The 17,556-nt window shown below is 43.5% G+C and overlaps 1 protein-coding gene across 1 annotated transcript in view; it reads left to right on the plus strand.

Moving 5' to 3' along the window:
* The window catches only part of apaf1 (apoptotic peptidase activating factor 1), a 35,404-nt gene that overhangs the window by 15,409 nt on the left and 2,439 nt on the right, over positions 1-17,556 (plus strand). The window contains exons 23-26 of the mRNA XM_035147051.2: positions 554-685; positions 787-912; positions 2,516-2,641; positions 4,100-4,246. Coding sequence (XP_035002942.2) covers positions 554-685; positions 787-912; positions 2,516-2,641; positions 4,100-4,246 — 531 coding nt within the window. The remainder of the gene's footprint in view (positions 1-553; positions 686-786; positions 913-2,515; positions 2,642-4,099; positions 4,247-17,556) is intronic.

A 17,556-nucleotide genomic window follows, 5' to 3' on the forward strand; every position in this document is an offset into this window, starting at 1 on the left:
ATTGGCATAAATTCTGCACCTGAGACACCAAAAACAAAACTTTTATAGGACAAAATGAAATACTGTGATCTGCTGTACCACAAGCAGTGTTGTACAGTTTCTCCTGCACTCAGAAGCACACTGATGTATTACCTCCCTGTGTATGTGAGGCCGCACTGCAGCATCTATAGCTCCCACCCTGTCGTATGATTGGTGGACGCTACATGGCTGCGACGCTCTTTTTCTCTGCTTCTTTCTTTGCCACTACTTTTATGTCCTTTTCTATCCACGTGAATATATCTGGGGACTTAAAGGAAAAGTCTGATGTTTTTGGATCCAGGTTTTCATCATTATTGTGTCCTTTCGTCTGCCAAGGCTCAATTTTAAATTCAACCAAGCTGCACCAAATTACACACACTCAAAGATCAGCTCCCTAAATGTGGCTGATCTTTTTTTCATCAATGTCTGAATTATTCCCTGGGAAAATGGTGAAAAACACCTGATCTATACTTTGACTTTTTTAGGTTAGCCCATGTTCCATCCACTAACATGGCATCTCTGCTGCCCCCTGTAGGTGTGGAGGTGGCAGTCTGGCGAGGGCAGAGTACTCCAGGGTCACAAAGAGCAGGTCAGGTGCTTCTCTTGGCTCAACAGCTCAGCGGCAGACACAAGACTCCTATCCTGGTCCTACGACGGTACTGTCAAGGTGACGCTCACACACACACACACACACACACACACACACACAGTCACACTCAAAACAAACAGCAAGAAATCAAATATTGAATCATCTCTGTCTTCCTCGAGGTGTGGGACATAGAAAGTGGAGAGAAGCTGCAGGACATCGACACTCATCAGGGAGCCATTCTGTCCTGCCATGTCTCACCAGACGGTTGCTTGTTCGCCACCACCTCTGCTGACAAGACGGCTAAGGTTCAACACACTCTCACACACACTCGTAGTCATTTTTATAGGATGAGTCATATCTGTTGGTGCTGCCAGTAACAAGACGACCTATTACACATCAACATCTTCCCTCTAGCCTTCTTCCGAACTTGTTACTTACAGCACATTGCACATAGACTCGTTGCTGCGGGTGATGTCTGAGGCTAAAGGCTTCACCAGCAGGGAGGCGAGGGACCTTAGAGACTAAAGCGTGCAGCAGCGAGAGCGCCAGGTCTGGTGAGTTAGCTGCTGGTCAGCCGGTCCTTCAACGCCCACGTTCTGTGATTATTTAGTCTGACTAAATGGCAGAGCCCGTGGACCTGCTGAACCACCAGCCTGGCAGATGGGCTGACTTGCAATCTGACCCACTTCGCTGTCTGGTTGTAGTTTTTGCCAGGATTCTGTTCACTAACACTGCTGTGCTCGACTTTGGCCTGACTTTGACCGACTCTGTAGGCTGGATATTGCCGTTTTTCCCCAAACTGCTCTTAAATCATGGCTTTTCCTACTCAACGCTGAACTGCACTGCGACTGTACACTATTTGAAACTGGCTTCTTCTCAGTGTCGCGGGTTCAGTGTTAGATTCGTGTCTCTCTGTCTAATATTCAGACACGGATGACAACTTGTGTTTCTGAGTGTCCAGCATAGAAGAAACAATAAAAAAGCTGCAAGCAGTTCATCTCCAGCCACTGCCACCGAGTTTCACACGGGAAATTTGGGTTCGGTCTGCAGCCACTAGGTTGCCGGCCAACCTGGCTTCTGTCGGTCAATGGTAGTGAGAGAGAATGTGTGTTTTATGGATTTGGCAAAGACGATAATTGAGCTTCGTGTGTGTTTGTGTGTGTGTGTGGCTGGTTAGCAGCCAGCTACATAGTCCATGCTTTACAGACCGAGGGGCTTTGGTAGCTCAAAACAAACACGCCCCCGGTCTCCATCTATCTCGAGGTCAAACCAGAGCGCTTAGCCTTGAGTGTCTTTGTTGAACACCACAAAAAGAGAGACAGTATGCTCTTCCGATTATCCCTCTTCTTCCGTCTCTTTTCTCCTGACCTTCAGATGAATGGGACTTTGTGTGCAGACATAGTTAGCCGTCTGCCAAATGAAGGGTCTAATTATGAGCTGTGTTATTTTCTGTGCAGAACACGATGCAACCAGGTCAGGATGAAATACGGTGAAAGCAGACTAGGATGGAAAGAGAAAAGACGGCAGGAGTAGAAGAAACAAAAAATAAAAAAGGGAAAGTCAAAAGAAGTGAGGGAACGACAACAGCGGAGAGTGCTCATTAACAGTTGCATCGTTCTTATGCGGTGCTCTAACAACATTAACTCTGCATTTGGCACAATTATATGTCCTGTTATTTCCCGGTAAACACTTCTGTGTTGGTTTTTCTAATTATACCTCATCCACAGTGCAATATCGCACTCTTTCCAAGAGAAATCCAGCCAGTTTAGATGCCCTGTGTTACAGAAATAAGTAACCTAGTCTTATTCTAAATGGGTTGCGATGGGATCAGTTGCTCCCTTTAGTTCTAGTGTGACTTTTGTATTAACAAAGTCGGAATATGACCATTTCTTTATCTTTTGCTCTTAGTTGTGGCGCTGTGAGTCCTGGCAGTGCCTCCACACGCTGAGCGGCCACCAAGACTGTGTCCGAAGCTGCCGATTCTCCTGGGACAGCCGATGCCTCGCGACTGGGGACGACAATGGAGAGATTCGGGTGTGTGTTCAAATCAATTCCGCCATTTACTTCACCTTTTTTTATTTCTTGCTATTGAGCCCTTAAATGCCCAAAAAATAAGGTGACCTGTAGAGGGAGGGAAGAAGAATGTTTACGAGGAAACTGAGGGAGCGAAGAGAAAAGTGGACTGATGGAGGTGATATGAAAGAAAAGATATCGGGTGCAGGAAAGACCTCCTGCCTCAAGAGGCGAAGGAAATGACTCAGGCTGCCAAATTGGATCCCAAAGGTTTTGACATTGGCACCGTTCGTCCACTAACAGAAAGTAAATGAAAAGTTAAACTGTGTTCAAAGATGAAGACGAGGAGAAGTCGCCAAGCTCCGGTTGGCCTTCGTAGCCCGCGTCAGTCAACAAGGGGTTAATGCCCTTGAGTGGCCTCCGGGCTGAACCTGCTCCGTTATCCAGAGATGGCCCAATCCCTCAGATCCAATTACATAAACCACACCGAAATCTCACCCCTGTTTCTATGGCAACAAATCTGAGTCATTCAGCACAAAGGCATGCCAAGAGTTAAATATAGCCGTACATGTGATGTGTCATTGTCAAAGGCGCCTGGCATCTGAACACTTGCATAACAGCTGCAATATACGTGATTTTCTGCACCAGGGATCACCAACCATCATTTCATTATGGTGCTTTGTGGGTAATTTCTCATTTAGGTTAACACAAGGTTCATTCGTGACTCATTTGGTGTCTTTCTGGAGCTCTATGAAGTTCATGAACATGCTCAGTTGCCATGGAGATGGTTTGGTAATCATCACTTGACCTAAGGTTGACATGTTGGTCATATCTGATGCAAGAGACCATCCTTGAACAGAGACACCGGTTGCGGTCTACGTGGCCCCGGAAAGAGGCGGTTTTCATGGATGAGAGTCTGGCCTACAGAGGATTTCCGTGATCGGCGCCACCAGCCTGTCCTGCCCTCTTTGCTATCGCCTAGCAACCGAACTGCAGTTGGACGTAACGAGAAAGTTGTAATGCTTCTTGGTGTGTTCTTTTAGCTGTTTGGTTGATTTAAAACTTGATTCTCAAGCATCGGACGTCTCCTCGCTTGCCAGCATCATTACCTCTTTGAAAAACTGTTGGTCACCAAAGCGCAGTGAATCCTGGGATAGGTTGGGCCAAGGAGGGATCCACCAGTTGGAGCCTTCATTTCTCAGAGAGGAAAGGATGCGTTCTCATATCATGACCACCTGTATCACATGATCAAAACAGTTGAGTCAAATGAAAACAACTGAACCATCTCACTGGCAACTGAGCAAAATCCGTCCACCTCAACATTTGGCTGAAAATCGAGTTAGTTCATAGGAAGGAATACATTTTTATAAAAACCTTTATTTTTCTGACAAATCTTTAAATACCATCACAGCTGGCATCTTTGCCATTTGTTAGGGGAACTTTCCTTGTGGATGGTTTATAATGTTTGGATTTTCACAGCTGTGGAGCGTCAAAGACGGCTCCTTGCTGAAGATTTGTTCGCGGGACGGTAAAGACGGCATGGACTCTCTCCACGGCGGCTGGGTGACTTGCCTGCACTTCTCCCCCGACAACTCTCTCCTGGTCTCGACTGGTGGCTATATCAAGGTACGATAACACAGCAATCCTATTGTTAAGATCCACGATGTATTCACTATGAGGAGTTGAAGAGAACTAGAGTCCAGTCACGATGTGGAAACAGGTCAATTATGATCTTGATATCTGAATACAGGCAGTGTATACATGTATGTGTGTGAGAGGGAGAATCCAGGTTGAGTGACTGAGTTGATTTAGAGATGTTCAATGTGTCACAGTATCAACAACACAAATACTGTATGTCCCAACATGCACCAGTGATATATTACCTAGAGGACTGAACTGCATCGGCTCAGGTTTATATAAAAACGCTCGATACCTTGGAGAATGATATCAATGCCTCTTTGTGACGAGACCACAATAGTGTGTGTGTGTGTTGCGTGTGTGCGTGCACGCCTCTTATTGCTTTTACTTTTACAGGAGATGGGGTCACAGAGCGGACAGCCTCAGCTGGGCTCTGATTGGCTATTTGCTCGGCAATGATGTAATCCTCAAGAGAGAGCAGTTCTGATCGATGAGGCTTTATATCTCAGATTAGTGTGTGTGTGTGTGTGTGTGTGTGTGTGTGTGTGTGTGTGTGTGTGTGTGTGTGTGTGTGTGTGTGTGTGTGTGTGTGTGTGTGTGTGTGTGTGTGTGTGTGTGTGTGTGTGTGTGTGTGTGTGTGTGTCTTTGTTTATCGACTGACTTTAACAGAGATGTTACTGTTAAAGTCAGTGATGCTGTTCTTCAGGATTTTTGTGCACACATTAAATCAGAAACTTGAGACACTGGCCTGCTCTGATTGAAGCACTCGTCCGTCACTCATCGCCTTAGTCCTCCGTTACATTACCACGACAGCCATGACTATTCTGTTAATCAGCTTCTAGATCACTCCATTCCTCCATTGCGCGGACATTTTTGTGTCCTCCTCAATAGAGCATGCGGACTTCAGGAATCAGCTCGTGGATGTGGGGAGCAGTGAGGGATTATTATGCCTGTCTTAAAGGATGAACCCCCGAGTCGGGAGCTTTGATTGATTAATTGTACTGTGTGTCGGCTGGACAGCTACGAGGGGCCACACTGTCCGTCACAGTAATTACCGTGACAGAGTGTGTACCTCTCGTAGAACCCACTGAGTGAGGCAGCACGATGATAATCTAACTGTCAATCTGTTTTAGTAATCTTTGCCGGGCGTGTCTCCGCGCTCGCCTATTTTACAATTAGCTAATGTCCTGAACAGAAAACTTGGTAACTGCGCTGCACTGACTTGTTAGTTCTCCCATGTTTCTGAGCTGCAGATATATAGATAAAAAAAAAGGGAGCAAGAATACCAGCGTTGTCAAAAAGAAAATCATGGACGTCAGTCTTGGAAACAGGCTTGGCAATCGTCTGAACATCCCCATAAGGGTCTTTGGTTTGTGTTTATCCTCAGCTGGTGAAAGGGAGAGATTTCGTTAGGGAGGATCAGTGGGATTGTGTTAAATGTGCCTTTGAATCATAGTTGTGGACTGATTGATATTGAAGTTTGGCTTGGATACAATACAGCCCCAGAAAGCTCTGAAAAAATGCCTTAACTGAGAGTTGAAAACTTCTTTAGTTTTTCATACTTAGAAACTACAGGTTAGAAATCATTTTTTACCATTTTGTATGTTTAAAATACAGATAAAAACATAGATATAGTATCTCTTTGGTATAGCATACTGTACATGTGTTATTGAACGATGCTCATGTTGTCTTCATAGTCATGTTACAGTAGCAGACTAATAACTGAACAAACTCACGTTGAGACTCACACTTCAGGTCTAAAGTTTTCGAACACCTGTGTTTTTACCTCCAGGAAAAAACCCACGAACGTTTGGTGCGGATTCAACAATTTGTTTTTCAACATTCTCCCTGATTTTTCTCAATGAATAATTCATGGATCTTGCTGAAAGAAAAATCAGGCATGTTTATGGGACTAATATTTATGAGTGTGTAGGCAATTTGGTGCAGGTCCAAATAAAAAATCTGGATCTAGTGAGTTTGAATGTGGTTTCATGAGAGGACTGTTGGGCCTTGGCGGAGGTTAAATTAACATAATTTTGTGTCTCAGAGTTTCTGAAATTCAAACAAATAACAGATACAAAATTGGAGATTTTAAAACCATGGAATCATGGAATGGGAAATCATGGGGACCAAAAAAGTCAGATGTTGGTGCGTGTTTTTTGACCAGTGCAAAAGAGGTTTTACATTCAGCAAATCAATGCTAATATTGCTCCGTGTCTGCCGGATGTTAAAAAAGGCGTCTGTTTGCCAAGATGTTCCTCATAACAACTTTATAAGGTTGTGTGTCAGTGTTGTGTTTACATCTTGTTGTGCTGCCACCAAGAGCCCATCAACAAACCTGATTTAAAACACACGACAAAAACAATGAGTACCACACGAAAATGGGAAATATTCTGTTCTTACAACGTGTGATGTTCCATTGTGTACTATAGTCCCTGAGCTACTGTGTTCAATATTATTTTGGAGATGAGAAATAAAGAGACTCAAGCTCAACTTTATTAGACAGCAAAAATAAACAGTAATCCACGGCTCTAAGCTCCAGTAAACTATTATGCACACACAAAAGAGTGTGAAGGCAGTCACAAATCCGTTTTATGGACTTCTCGTAAATACTGGTGAGATAAGAACATTGTGGATTATGTGTTACCATAAACACAGCCCCTCGAAGCATTGTTTGTTTAATTACTATGATGATAATTGTATTAATCATAATATAGATCAATTAAAAATCTGTTCTACAGCAGATCCATACACAAATAAAAACAAACTGTATAGTTTATGTTAACCATCATTGCAGTGACAGCGTTCCTGGAAGAGAATAACTCGGGAAAATAAACAAAAACGAGCAGAGAAGACATGTTTTTCTTATCATGATATGATTCATTGGAGGGTTTTCAGCTCTGAACATCAGAAGCCCTTGTGCACAATGACTCAGTGTGTTGCTGTTGCCGTTAAATGGGATGATGTTGTCATTGGTCGGATAAGAGCAGGAGAAGTGACAGCAGGCGCTGTCTCCCGTGGTTCTCGCTGAGTCAATCAGTTGAAATGATGTAACACGACGCTCGTAGCAAATCATTTTGCCTCTTTCTACTTTTGTCTTTGGCTCCACATATAGAACGAAGCTTGTCTTGTTTGTTCCAGTATTTTTTTGATAAACTCATTTCTGTCAGTACTTCTGCCCTAATCAGCTCTCGAGCTACTTTTTTTCAGCCTCTCTTCTTCTCCCTGTGTTTCACTCCCTCTGCCTGCATGGTCGGCTGAATGGTGTGAATGTAATTAAAAGCAGCGGGCTGTTGTGCGGGCTGTGTGCTTGCCCAGTCCCCTGTTGTGCGTAGTTACCTGTGTAGAGTGTTTAATTAAACATTTCTCATGCTCCTCATCACCAGCGTTTCACTTTACACAATAAAAACACAACGTCCGTGCTTGTGTCGGTGCATTAGGTAAGCGTACATGCTTGTGAACAGATAAATGTGTGTTTTTTTTGTGCGTGTGCGTCAGGAGGTGATGAAGCGGTGCTTACTGAAAGAGGCCGTTATATCCGACACCGATTCCCATCAGTCCTCTGTCCTTCTGCTCCACATCCTGCTAGGAAATACCTGTCTCACACCTGGCCTCGATGTAGACGCACACTACCAATGACACATGCACACACACACACACACATGGACACACAAACTGTAAATGCTGATGAGTCGATCTGTCACAGAGGGATCCAAGAGGGAGGCAGCAGGTGTGAAAAGGCTCATCCTAACTGCAAGAACACACAGGCCCAGCAGCCCAGAATAATTCACACCAAACTGTAACAAAGACACAAAAGCACTGAAAAAAATTATCACTTTCTACTAAAACTGACCATAGACATGCACTGATACTGGAGATCCTGTCAGCACCTCCCGTCTTTCTCCGTAAAGTCCCCGAGTAAAAAGTCAGCAGAATGTCTGAAGGAGCCGATGTGAGGACACAGCAGGAGATGAACCGCAAGCAAGTGATGTGTTAATGATGTTTCCGACACGAGAGAGACGCAAAGATGAAAAAAACTAAAAGATAACAAATATCTCAGGATGAAAATGTAGTGCCGTACTCGTAGAAGACACAGACGAAGATGTGGAGAGAGTTCTCCACACGTCGCACATCTGTATTTACAGTCTATGATAATGACACATCTTTCTAATCGTACCTGCTTTTTATGCTGTGAACAGTTTCTCAGATTCTAACGGGTCTTTAATTAATCTTAATCGATATCTCTTGGGTCTACTTCATTAAGCCAGCTGTCTGAAGTGCTATCTCATCAGCCGGGATGTCGGACCTGGTCTGAACTGTTAATCCCCCTGTTCCAGCTGGTCTCTGACTCACTGATACGTCCATCATTCTGCTGTTCACCTTGTGGGGAAATCTGTACGGGGGAAAATAATAAGAGTCTGCTTAATTCAGACCACTGATTTGTTTGGTTCACTTTGAGCAAGGCACTGTTGCTTCAGCCGCGAACAGGCTTGTGAAGGGCAGTTCGTACGACGTGTAGTTTGACGTTTTGGGAATTATTATGAGCTGTGCTGTTTACTTGAGCACTGTAGTGAACCTCCCACGGGTCATATGCTAGTATTAAAATATATATATTCACTGTTGTGGAAATTTGTGCCAACTGATTTACACATCAGTACTTTGTGATCATGTGACATCCGGAGGGAGCCTCGTACTTCCTCTCAAAGCACAAAACTACAAACACTGTCAGATGTGTCGGCGGCTCTACTTTATTTATGCCAGTCAGTCGGGACTTGTGCGACCCGACAAGCGGATGAACTTCTCAGCAGCAGAGTGCACAGAGAGTCCCCACTCATAACGCATATATCACCTGGATGTACCCGCAGATCTCTGAGGATGCAAATGATGTTGTGCTGTGAAATAAAATATAAAATAGAGGGTGAGCAGCACATCATTTGTTTACGTTTTACTTTTTATCTAGTTTTTCCATCTTATTCTATAACAGATCATTCCCTGCAATGCTATGTTTCTAGAACTGTTATTGCCAGCGACTATTGATCAGTGTAAAGGCTTGATCACGACAGTATTTCACACATATTTAAATATTTGTGTGTCATGTGGGATGTCATGGGTGTAGAAAACATTTGCGTCAGTGCCCTCTGCAGTCATGACAGCTGCATGTTTGTGCACATGCACGTGCGCGTCCTCAAGACACAGGGAAAACAACCTGCTCTTCAAAATATTGCTCCACAGAACGACTAAAGGCCAAAAAACCCAACAGGATACAAAAAAAAGATAGATACAATTTCTCTTCTTTTGTCTCCGAGGCCCTCGTGCACACACACACTAACCCCCCCCCCCACGTTCGCACACTGACATTTGTAATACACACTCACACTTCCGAACAGTGTATCCCCAGATGGATGGGAGTGTTTTAGATGACAGTTCTCCCCTGCCACCACTGTTGTCAGACATCACTTATCAGCCGAGCCTGTGATGGAAGAGAAAGAAACAATTTCACCTTATTTCACCTTCCTACCCTTCCCTCGCTTTCACTCCCTATTTCTCTGCCTCTGTGTTCCCACCAGACCTCCGCCTTCCGCCGTCTCCTTCATTGTTATCTCTCGGTTTCACACCGTACTTTTGTTTTTCTGTCGTTTTCTTCATCTGTCCATTTTGGTGACCTGACATTTGAAGTCTTCCTCCCTCGCTGGAAGTTGGACATTTTTCCGTTATCACACTCAAATCCCTTTTCACCGTGATGCTGTTTTTATGCCTCCACGCCTTGAGGGAATTTCCTCAAATTATGTATAAACATTCACCTGGACTTATAAGATGAGCTGATTTAGATTTTGGAGGTCAACGGCTAAGGTCACTGATATATTTGAAACACCCATCAGGCCCAAATACTCAGTGGAGGATGTCGAGGTTCAACGACCACACAAAACCCTTTCTTTCCTTGTGAATGTGTTATCTTGAGAAGGCCTCGAGAGAATCCGATCAAATTTGGCACAAATGTTCACTCACAAATGAACTGATCAGATTTAAGTGGTCGAAGGTTACGGTGAACATGATATCTCAAGTCTCCACTTCCCTCAAATTTCGACCAGTTGTCACCTTGGACTCAAAGATCCACTAACTAGATTTCAGTGGTTAAAGGTCACGATAACCTAAAACAAAAAGCTTGTACTGGCTGGTGGAGGCATTCAACAGCAGGGCAGTAATTCTATTTTCCAGCGTATCTGACTAAAGCTCTTTCAGATCAGTTGAGATTGCTTTCACCCAATAGGTGTTAAGTCAGCCTCCCGCCTTCCTTCTCAGCCTGAGCCATCATCGTTTAGCGCGTCCTAATGAGGCCTCGGCGGGGCAATGAACTATTACCGTCAGTCATCAAGCCAAGCCAGAGTCAAAACGAAGCGGGGGGGGAGAAGGAGGTCTGGGATGAACGTAATGAAATGAAGGAGAGAAGGTTGATCTGACCTTCCCTCAGGAGATATTTGATGGGCGGCCGGATCTGTCAAAGATCGAGAAGTGCTCGGTTAGCGAGGAGCAGCTGAAGGGAAAGGATGGAGAGTGGAGAGAAAGAGCAGTCACCTCTGAGGGATTGATCGGGTTATCAAGCTGTCAAGATTTTTGTATAATGACATTGGCTAAGCCGTGAGTAAATGTGTCTCCATTTCCTTTAACGGCAGAGCAGATGTTAGGGTTTTTGATCAAGGCTGAACATCAGTCAGTCCAAGTAGCGATTCTTATTGCTCAGGCTGAAGTGATGTTGCCTGTAGGTGCCTCTGCCTGAGGTCTGTTTTCATTTCCGAAGTCATAAATATACATTTTTTTGCAAATGCAGTCTCTAATGGTTGAAAATAACACAGCAGGTTATTTGTAAAAATAAAAATGGTATTTTAGATACCAGGGGGTTTGTTTACCGGAGTCTGAGCAGAGAGCATAGAAGAATCCGGAAAATCCGTTTATATAATTGATGGATTTCTTTTCGAGAGTCACTGCCATGTTTTAAGATGCTTGAAAATATATAAAACACAAAATAGAGCTAATCTTTGAGAAAATGCCATGTGATCAATTTAAAGGAGACATATGATGTTTGTTTTTTTTCTGTTTTTCTTTCCTCTAGTGTGTTTTATGTTATTTGTGTATGTCTGTGGTGAAGGGAGCTCCTCTCCCTGACAGAAAACACTGAAACTCCTGAAACACCTCGTCAGTAGTTAAGAAGTTAGTTAGAGTGGTTGACCAATTACAACTGAGTGGAAAGAGAAGCTGCAGCAATGGCCAGTAGAGGACAGGGATGTGATTCCCTAACATTAAAGCATGTAAACCTTTACACGTAATAACACAAACTCAAACTATGAACCTGAAGATGAGCTTTATATGTCTCCTTTAAAATACTAATTTTGTTATTTCATTTTTCACGTGGGCTGCATCTCGAAACATGTAGGACTCTGACCCTCTCCTAGCTAAAAATCAGTTCCTTGATGTGAATGGCCAGTAGTAGCCAAGTCACGTTCATTTTATTTATTTATATATTTATAAGTTTCCCTTAAAGAGTGATGTATTGCATGTGACAGCCTCTATGATTAGTTTTAATTTGACAATGGGAAACCCCCCCACAAACCTCTTGCTGGTGGGAATAAATGAGAAAACTCTGGAAGAACAAATAAGGAAGGAACCGTCTTTCAGGACAGGAAACTGTGGATGTAATACAGCAAAATTCAACTTTCGTTTGATCTCCTGCAGCACTTCTCAGAATATTGACCCCTTTGCATTTCTCTCGGATATTATTGCAACCGCACAGACTAACCTCACCCGTCGGCTTGTACTTTCATCCCTGCACCGCCCTCCCACTTCCTTCAAAGTTGTAAATAACATTCTGACAACTGCTGTCTTCTGAGAGGACACGTATGTGTACGACCCAGCGGAACGAAGCCACCGTGTTGGTTCAAGCAGCACTCGCACTTTTGATTTCATTCAGCACGTTTCTCTCGTCTTCCTGCCGTTTCAGAACTAAGCACCCCGCAGTGCTGTGGCGGCGTAGCAGCAGACCTACCTCTAAAAATAACTACACACACTCACAAGATGCAAAACAGCCCCTGAAAGTGCATTCATCTTTTTTTTTCCATAGTCCATTGTTCTATTTTTCCACCATCTCTTTTTCCAGAGGTATCAGAGGTTATTAAAACAATTTAAATCTTATAATTCACACCTTTATTCCTCGTGGTCAAATCACATCCAGAGTAGATGGAGTTTACATACGTCCTTGACATCCTGCTTCGGCATCTGCATTTCTCTCCCTCACCGACGAGACAAAGCGGGAGCGAAGAACTTTGAGCGAGTTGAGCTCAGAACGAACTTGGCCTGGATTCTGTGCTCTTGTTGTCAGGCTCGGGGTACAAACACAGGCTGGTAAAATATTTATCCGTCTCTGGGAGGCAGTTGTTTCCCCCGCGCTGCTCATTAAGCCGGGGTTAATTGTGTCTCTCGCTGAAGAAGAGGGGCCTGTGTGTTTGTGTGTGTATTTGTGTTGTGCACCAATCACACAGAGATGAGTTGAGGCAGAGTGGAGATGGTAGAACAGTGATGGAGGAGAGGATGGAAGGAGATGTTGTTGGTGTATTCTCTGTAAAATGTATGGCCACACAGATAAATATGTTTGCGAAATAAAAAACTAAATTTACAAATCTGGTCAATTTCATTGCCATTATTAAATCATTATAGTATTACTGACAGCATAATACAAGAGCAGTAATGAACGACTTCAAACTTTATATTATCAGAGGTGAAGAATGCAAAGAAATGAGATCAGTTCAGTTTGAGAAAACTAATTTTCTTCAAACGAGTATTTAACCTAATAATCTTGATGTAGGCAGGAGAGACGGACAACTATAAAGTGAAGGAAGGAAAAGTAAGTCAGTAAAATATTAAATAAATAACCTTTCCCACATTTCTATGAGGACAACTTTTATACCACCTATAAAGTTCTAACACATCTTTGCCTTTCTGTGGTTTTAAGAGTTAAGAGTTCTGAGATCGAATGAAAGGGCTTCGTTCATCTCTTGATCTCCATCTATCCAATCCATCAATCCAGATTTCCTATTAAGCTCCTACTCTGTACTTCAACCTCCTCTCTCTCTTCATTATTTTCCTCTTTTTCCCGCTCACATCATCGTTTTATTCCCTCTTTTATGTTTCTGTGTCGCTTTTTCTTACTCCCCAGCTCCTCTTTCTTTCCCCCCCCCACCAGCTAATATTTTCTCTCTGACTTTCTTCTTTGTTCTCTCTCTCTGTTCTGGATTCTCTCTGACAAATCTGGGATCTGCCACTTTCGTGCAAGCTGTAAGGATTGACAGAAAAGAGAGAGGTGTGTGGGAGAGAAAGAAAAATGAACGGAAGGAGGAAATATGTGCTTGAAAGAATGAAAGAAAGACGGTGTGGGGGAGAAAAGTGTGGTGGATTGTCTGAGCATCAATATTTCAGTGGACGGAACCTTGGATGAATAATTCAAACTCGATGTCACACTGTTTCCCTCCCAGCAGGACTTTTGGCGCGGTCTCAGACGCACAAACACACGCACACGCACGCACACACACGCACAATCATTTTCTGAAACGAAGGTGGCCTTACAGAATCGCCTGAATCTCCTCCAGCTGGTCCCCCCCCCCTCTCTTGAATCCCCCTCCCCTCCTGCCTGCTGGTCGTCGCTTGAGTCTTTATGATTTTTTATAGAGCGTAGAAACTGTACCTATCCCCCCTGGACCCTGTCGGTGAGCTATTTATGTTAGAGGGAAGATTAATTACTTCCCTCCACCCCGTCTGAAAGATGCCACCGTGCGCTCCCTCACACACACACACACACACACACACACACACACACACACACACACACACACACACACACACACACACACACACACACACACACACACACGGACAGGTATTTCCGTTATGTAAGCGCTGCTGACTTTCCATCAGCTGGTCTCAATAAGCAGACCCATTTAGCCTCACCTGAGCTAACGCTGAGGGACAGTCGGAGGAGATTCGCTGCCCCTCTGCTGTGAGCTGGATTGAATCGGGGTCACACACACACACACACACACACACACACACACACACACACACACACACACAGGCAGCCCTCGCGGCTTCCCCGGACGTGATTGTGACCCCTGTGTTTGTGAGCTTGATGCTGAGAGGGAGCTTATCTGAGCAGGCAGTGTGTTGTGGCTTTACAGATAAGGGGTCGGTCGCCCTTGTTGTTCTGTGCCATTAGGTTTGTGGTGTCTTTTTACACCGTGACATCGTTCTTACAATACAACAAACAAGGGTCCGAATATTCTCGCTTTAACGTTAACTACGCTCAGCAAGACGGCTGCTTTGCTTATCCCGACAGAGACGAGATGCAGAACCAGTAGCGAGTCCATGACAGGATCAGGTGCATGTTAACGGGCCCTTTATATTTAAATACTTTATATTAACATCGGGAGCCGGTCACCTCTACGAAGGCCGTCATGTTTTTTTACAGTAGTCCAAACTGGACAAACTAAATATTTTGAGTTTTTTAGGCAACTGCAGGCTACCACAGGTTCTCTGTCACGTGTGGAGGGGGAGGGTGAGGTGAGGGGTATTCAGCTGCAACATGCAACTTCACCACTAGATGTCACTATGTTCTACACACTGAACCTTTAAATAGCAACACTGCGTTAATCTGAAAGACACTAAACAGAAACATTATATGAACTCTTATCCTTTCGTTTCTAACTGGAATTAATTAATGAAGGAAAACTATTAGCTGTTTTACGGAATAATCTTCGTAATACTTTTAACCTTCGTTTGCTGTATGAATTCTAGATTGTAATCTACACACTAAATATAAGCATGTGTCATTTAAATGCTAATTCATTCATGTCCTCTATATATATATATATTTCCTCTTGGCCCCACTGTGTCTGTTCCTTACATTAGTATTCATGTAATGTGCAGCTAACGTTGTAGCAGCCTCATTTTCCTGCCATTCTTCAAGTTAATTTCAGCAGCCTCAGCACAGACTGAAGCCAGGATGCTGCGCTGGATGTTTGGAAACACAAAAAAAACCCGAGATGGTCACACATAGACACGGTAAACACACCCGGGGGTATTGTCCTCTCGCCAGCAGCGTGCACTGTACAGTCATTTAGCGTCTACGTGCTCCACTGGCTCTCCCATAAATCAATGGTCCCCTAGTGATGCTGTTGATATCAGCACATCAGCCATCTGCTCCGAGGACATGTGCTCCGTGTCACATACATAACACTGCTCTGTGTTCCCATATGAGACACAGGCCCTTATGGAACCCGTCTTGCTGTTGTTATGATGAATGTGTTTCCTTTTTCACCATTTACAGCATCTCCAATCTTCATTTGTGTCTTTGTTTAGTGCTCGTGTGCCCTCTCTCTCTTTTCATTCTCTCTCCTCTTCCTCGTCTTAAATCAAAGAAATCTGACTTCTTCTTCATTTCCCCTGTCCTCCCCCTCTCGAGCAGATCCATTAATATGCATTCCCCCCAGTCTGGTCTCGTCACCGTCCTCTGGTGTAAATGATTCAACACAGCGGTTTTCTGGACGTTTTTTTTCTTCTTCTTCTTCATCGTAAATCCAGTCTCCCAACGTAATTTTCGCACTTTCTGTCCACACGTTTCCCTCCGTTCCACCATCAGTTGACTCTCTCAAACATTTACTCTGCACCAGCTCTTGTCTCCACACATCACATCTCCCTGTTAATCCTTTTGTCTGTCAGCAGATTCAGTCTTGTTGTTCCTCGACTTTCTCTCATCTGTGCTTTTTTTAAATTCTCTATTTTCTGTATTTATTCATTAGTGTGTGTGTGTGTGTGTGTGTGTGTGTGTGTGTGTGCGTGGAGGCATCTGAGTATTATTTCTTTGTTTGAGCTGTCAGAGCTTTGGCAGCCAGCAGCCAGTTTCCCTTCCATTCAAATGCAATCACAATTTGGAGTCTCATTCCCTCGTCTCATAACTGCACATCCTGGTTTCATCCCTCCACCTGTCTATCGATCCCTCCTTCATCACGTCTGCGTTTCTTCATCAAGCCACGTGTCGTACTCTCCTCATCCCTGGATAGAACAACACAGATTTCATTTATAATGAAAGATCTGTACAAAAAGAATATATGTTGCTCTTGCTTAGTTTTTCTGTCAGCAGGATTATGCAAAAAACTACTGAACGGATTTCCATGAAACTTGGTGGAAACATGGGTCAAGAGAGAACTCATTCAATATTAAGCAGATCCAGACAAAGAGGTGGATTCAGGATTTTTTTTTTTTTATCACTTGCTATTTATTCTAGGAATAAGTCACGGATCTTGACTGCTGGGCCTTTTACTAAGAGCAATTCTAGTTCTGTCTTTAAACTGGGGCGGATATCTTGCTCTAGGTATCATAGTGTGACCTTTAAAAATCCTTTTCAGATATGAAATAAAAACTTACCATTATTCCTCTTGAAAAATCATCCATCTTAATTTGGCCACTCTTTACTTTACAGGCCCTGTATTTTCCAGCTTATTCCCTTGGAAGCTTTCCACATAATTGGAGCTAAAAATGAAATTACATTCAGCTGAATTACAAGGATCTTTTCAAAATAGGCAATTTGGTGTAAGTGAGAGATCTATGACGCCTCATCCCCTGGATACTGGAGACTAATACAGATCGATCCGGTGCCTTGTTTGTTTTGCAATAATTATTCAGAGCAAGAGGAGGAAACAATGATATGGTAAATACATTTATATGCATGTATTCATGTATATATTTGTGTGTGCAGTGACAGAACACGAGCTGGGTGAACGGTTGCTGCAGCCCTTGTGAATATTAATCTTACTATGCAGATGTTTTGCAGCTGCTTCTCATCGTGTGCGAATCAGAGTCCAGTAATCTTCAGGACCACCAAACACTGATTTGTGTTTATTTTACGTTCAGTCTCTTTATGTTTATATTTACAGACGACAGAAACACAAAATTTAATTTGTGTTGAAATGTCCGGTTCGCTGTCTGGTCACATTTGGCCTCGAGGGCAGCAGAGATTTAAATAGCATCGTAGATTCATCATGGTGCTGTGCCACCAAGAGAACTAAACTAACAGGCATTACGTAAAGCAGCTTTTTACATTTGTAACAGTCGATTGAATGTTTCCTGGTAGTGAGTCCAGTATTTCTAGCAGCGCCTGGTGTAAAAGTATGTTCCTCTGTGATTCCTGGGTGATTCCAGGTGAGGAAGCCACATGTATGAGGAGAGAATTGATTTCTCTTTACACAGTGAATTATTAA

This window comes from Hippoglossus stenolepis, chromosome 22 (assembly GCF_022539355.2).
Source record: "Hippoglossus stenolepis isolate QCI-W04-F060 chromosome 22, HSTE1.2, whole genome shotgun sequence".
NCBI lineage: Eukaryota > Metazoa > Chordata > Actinopteri > Pleuronectiformes > Pleuronectidae > Hippoglossus > Hippoglossus stenolepis.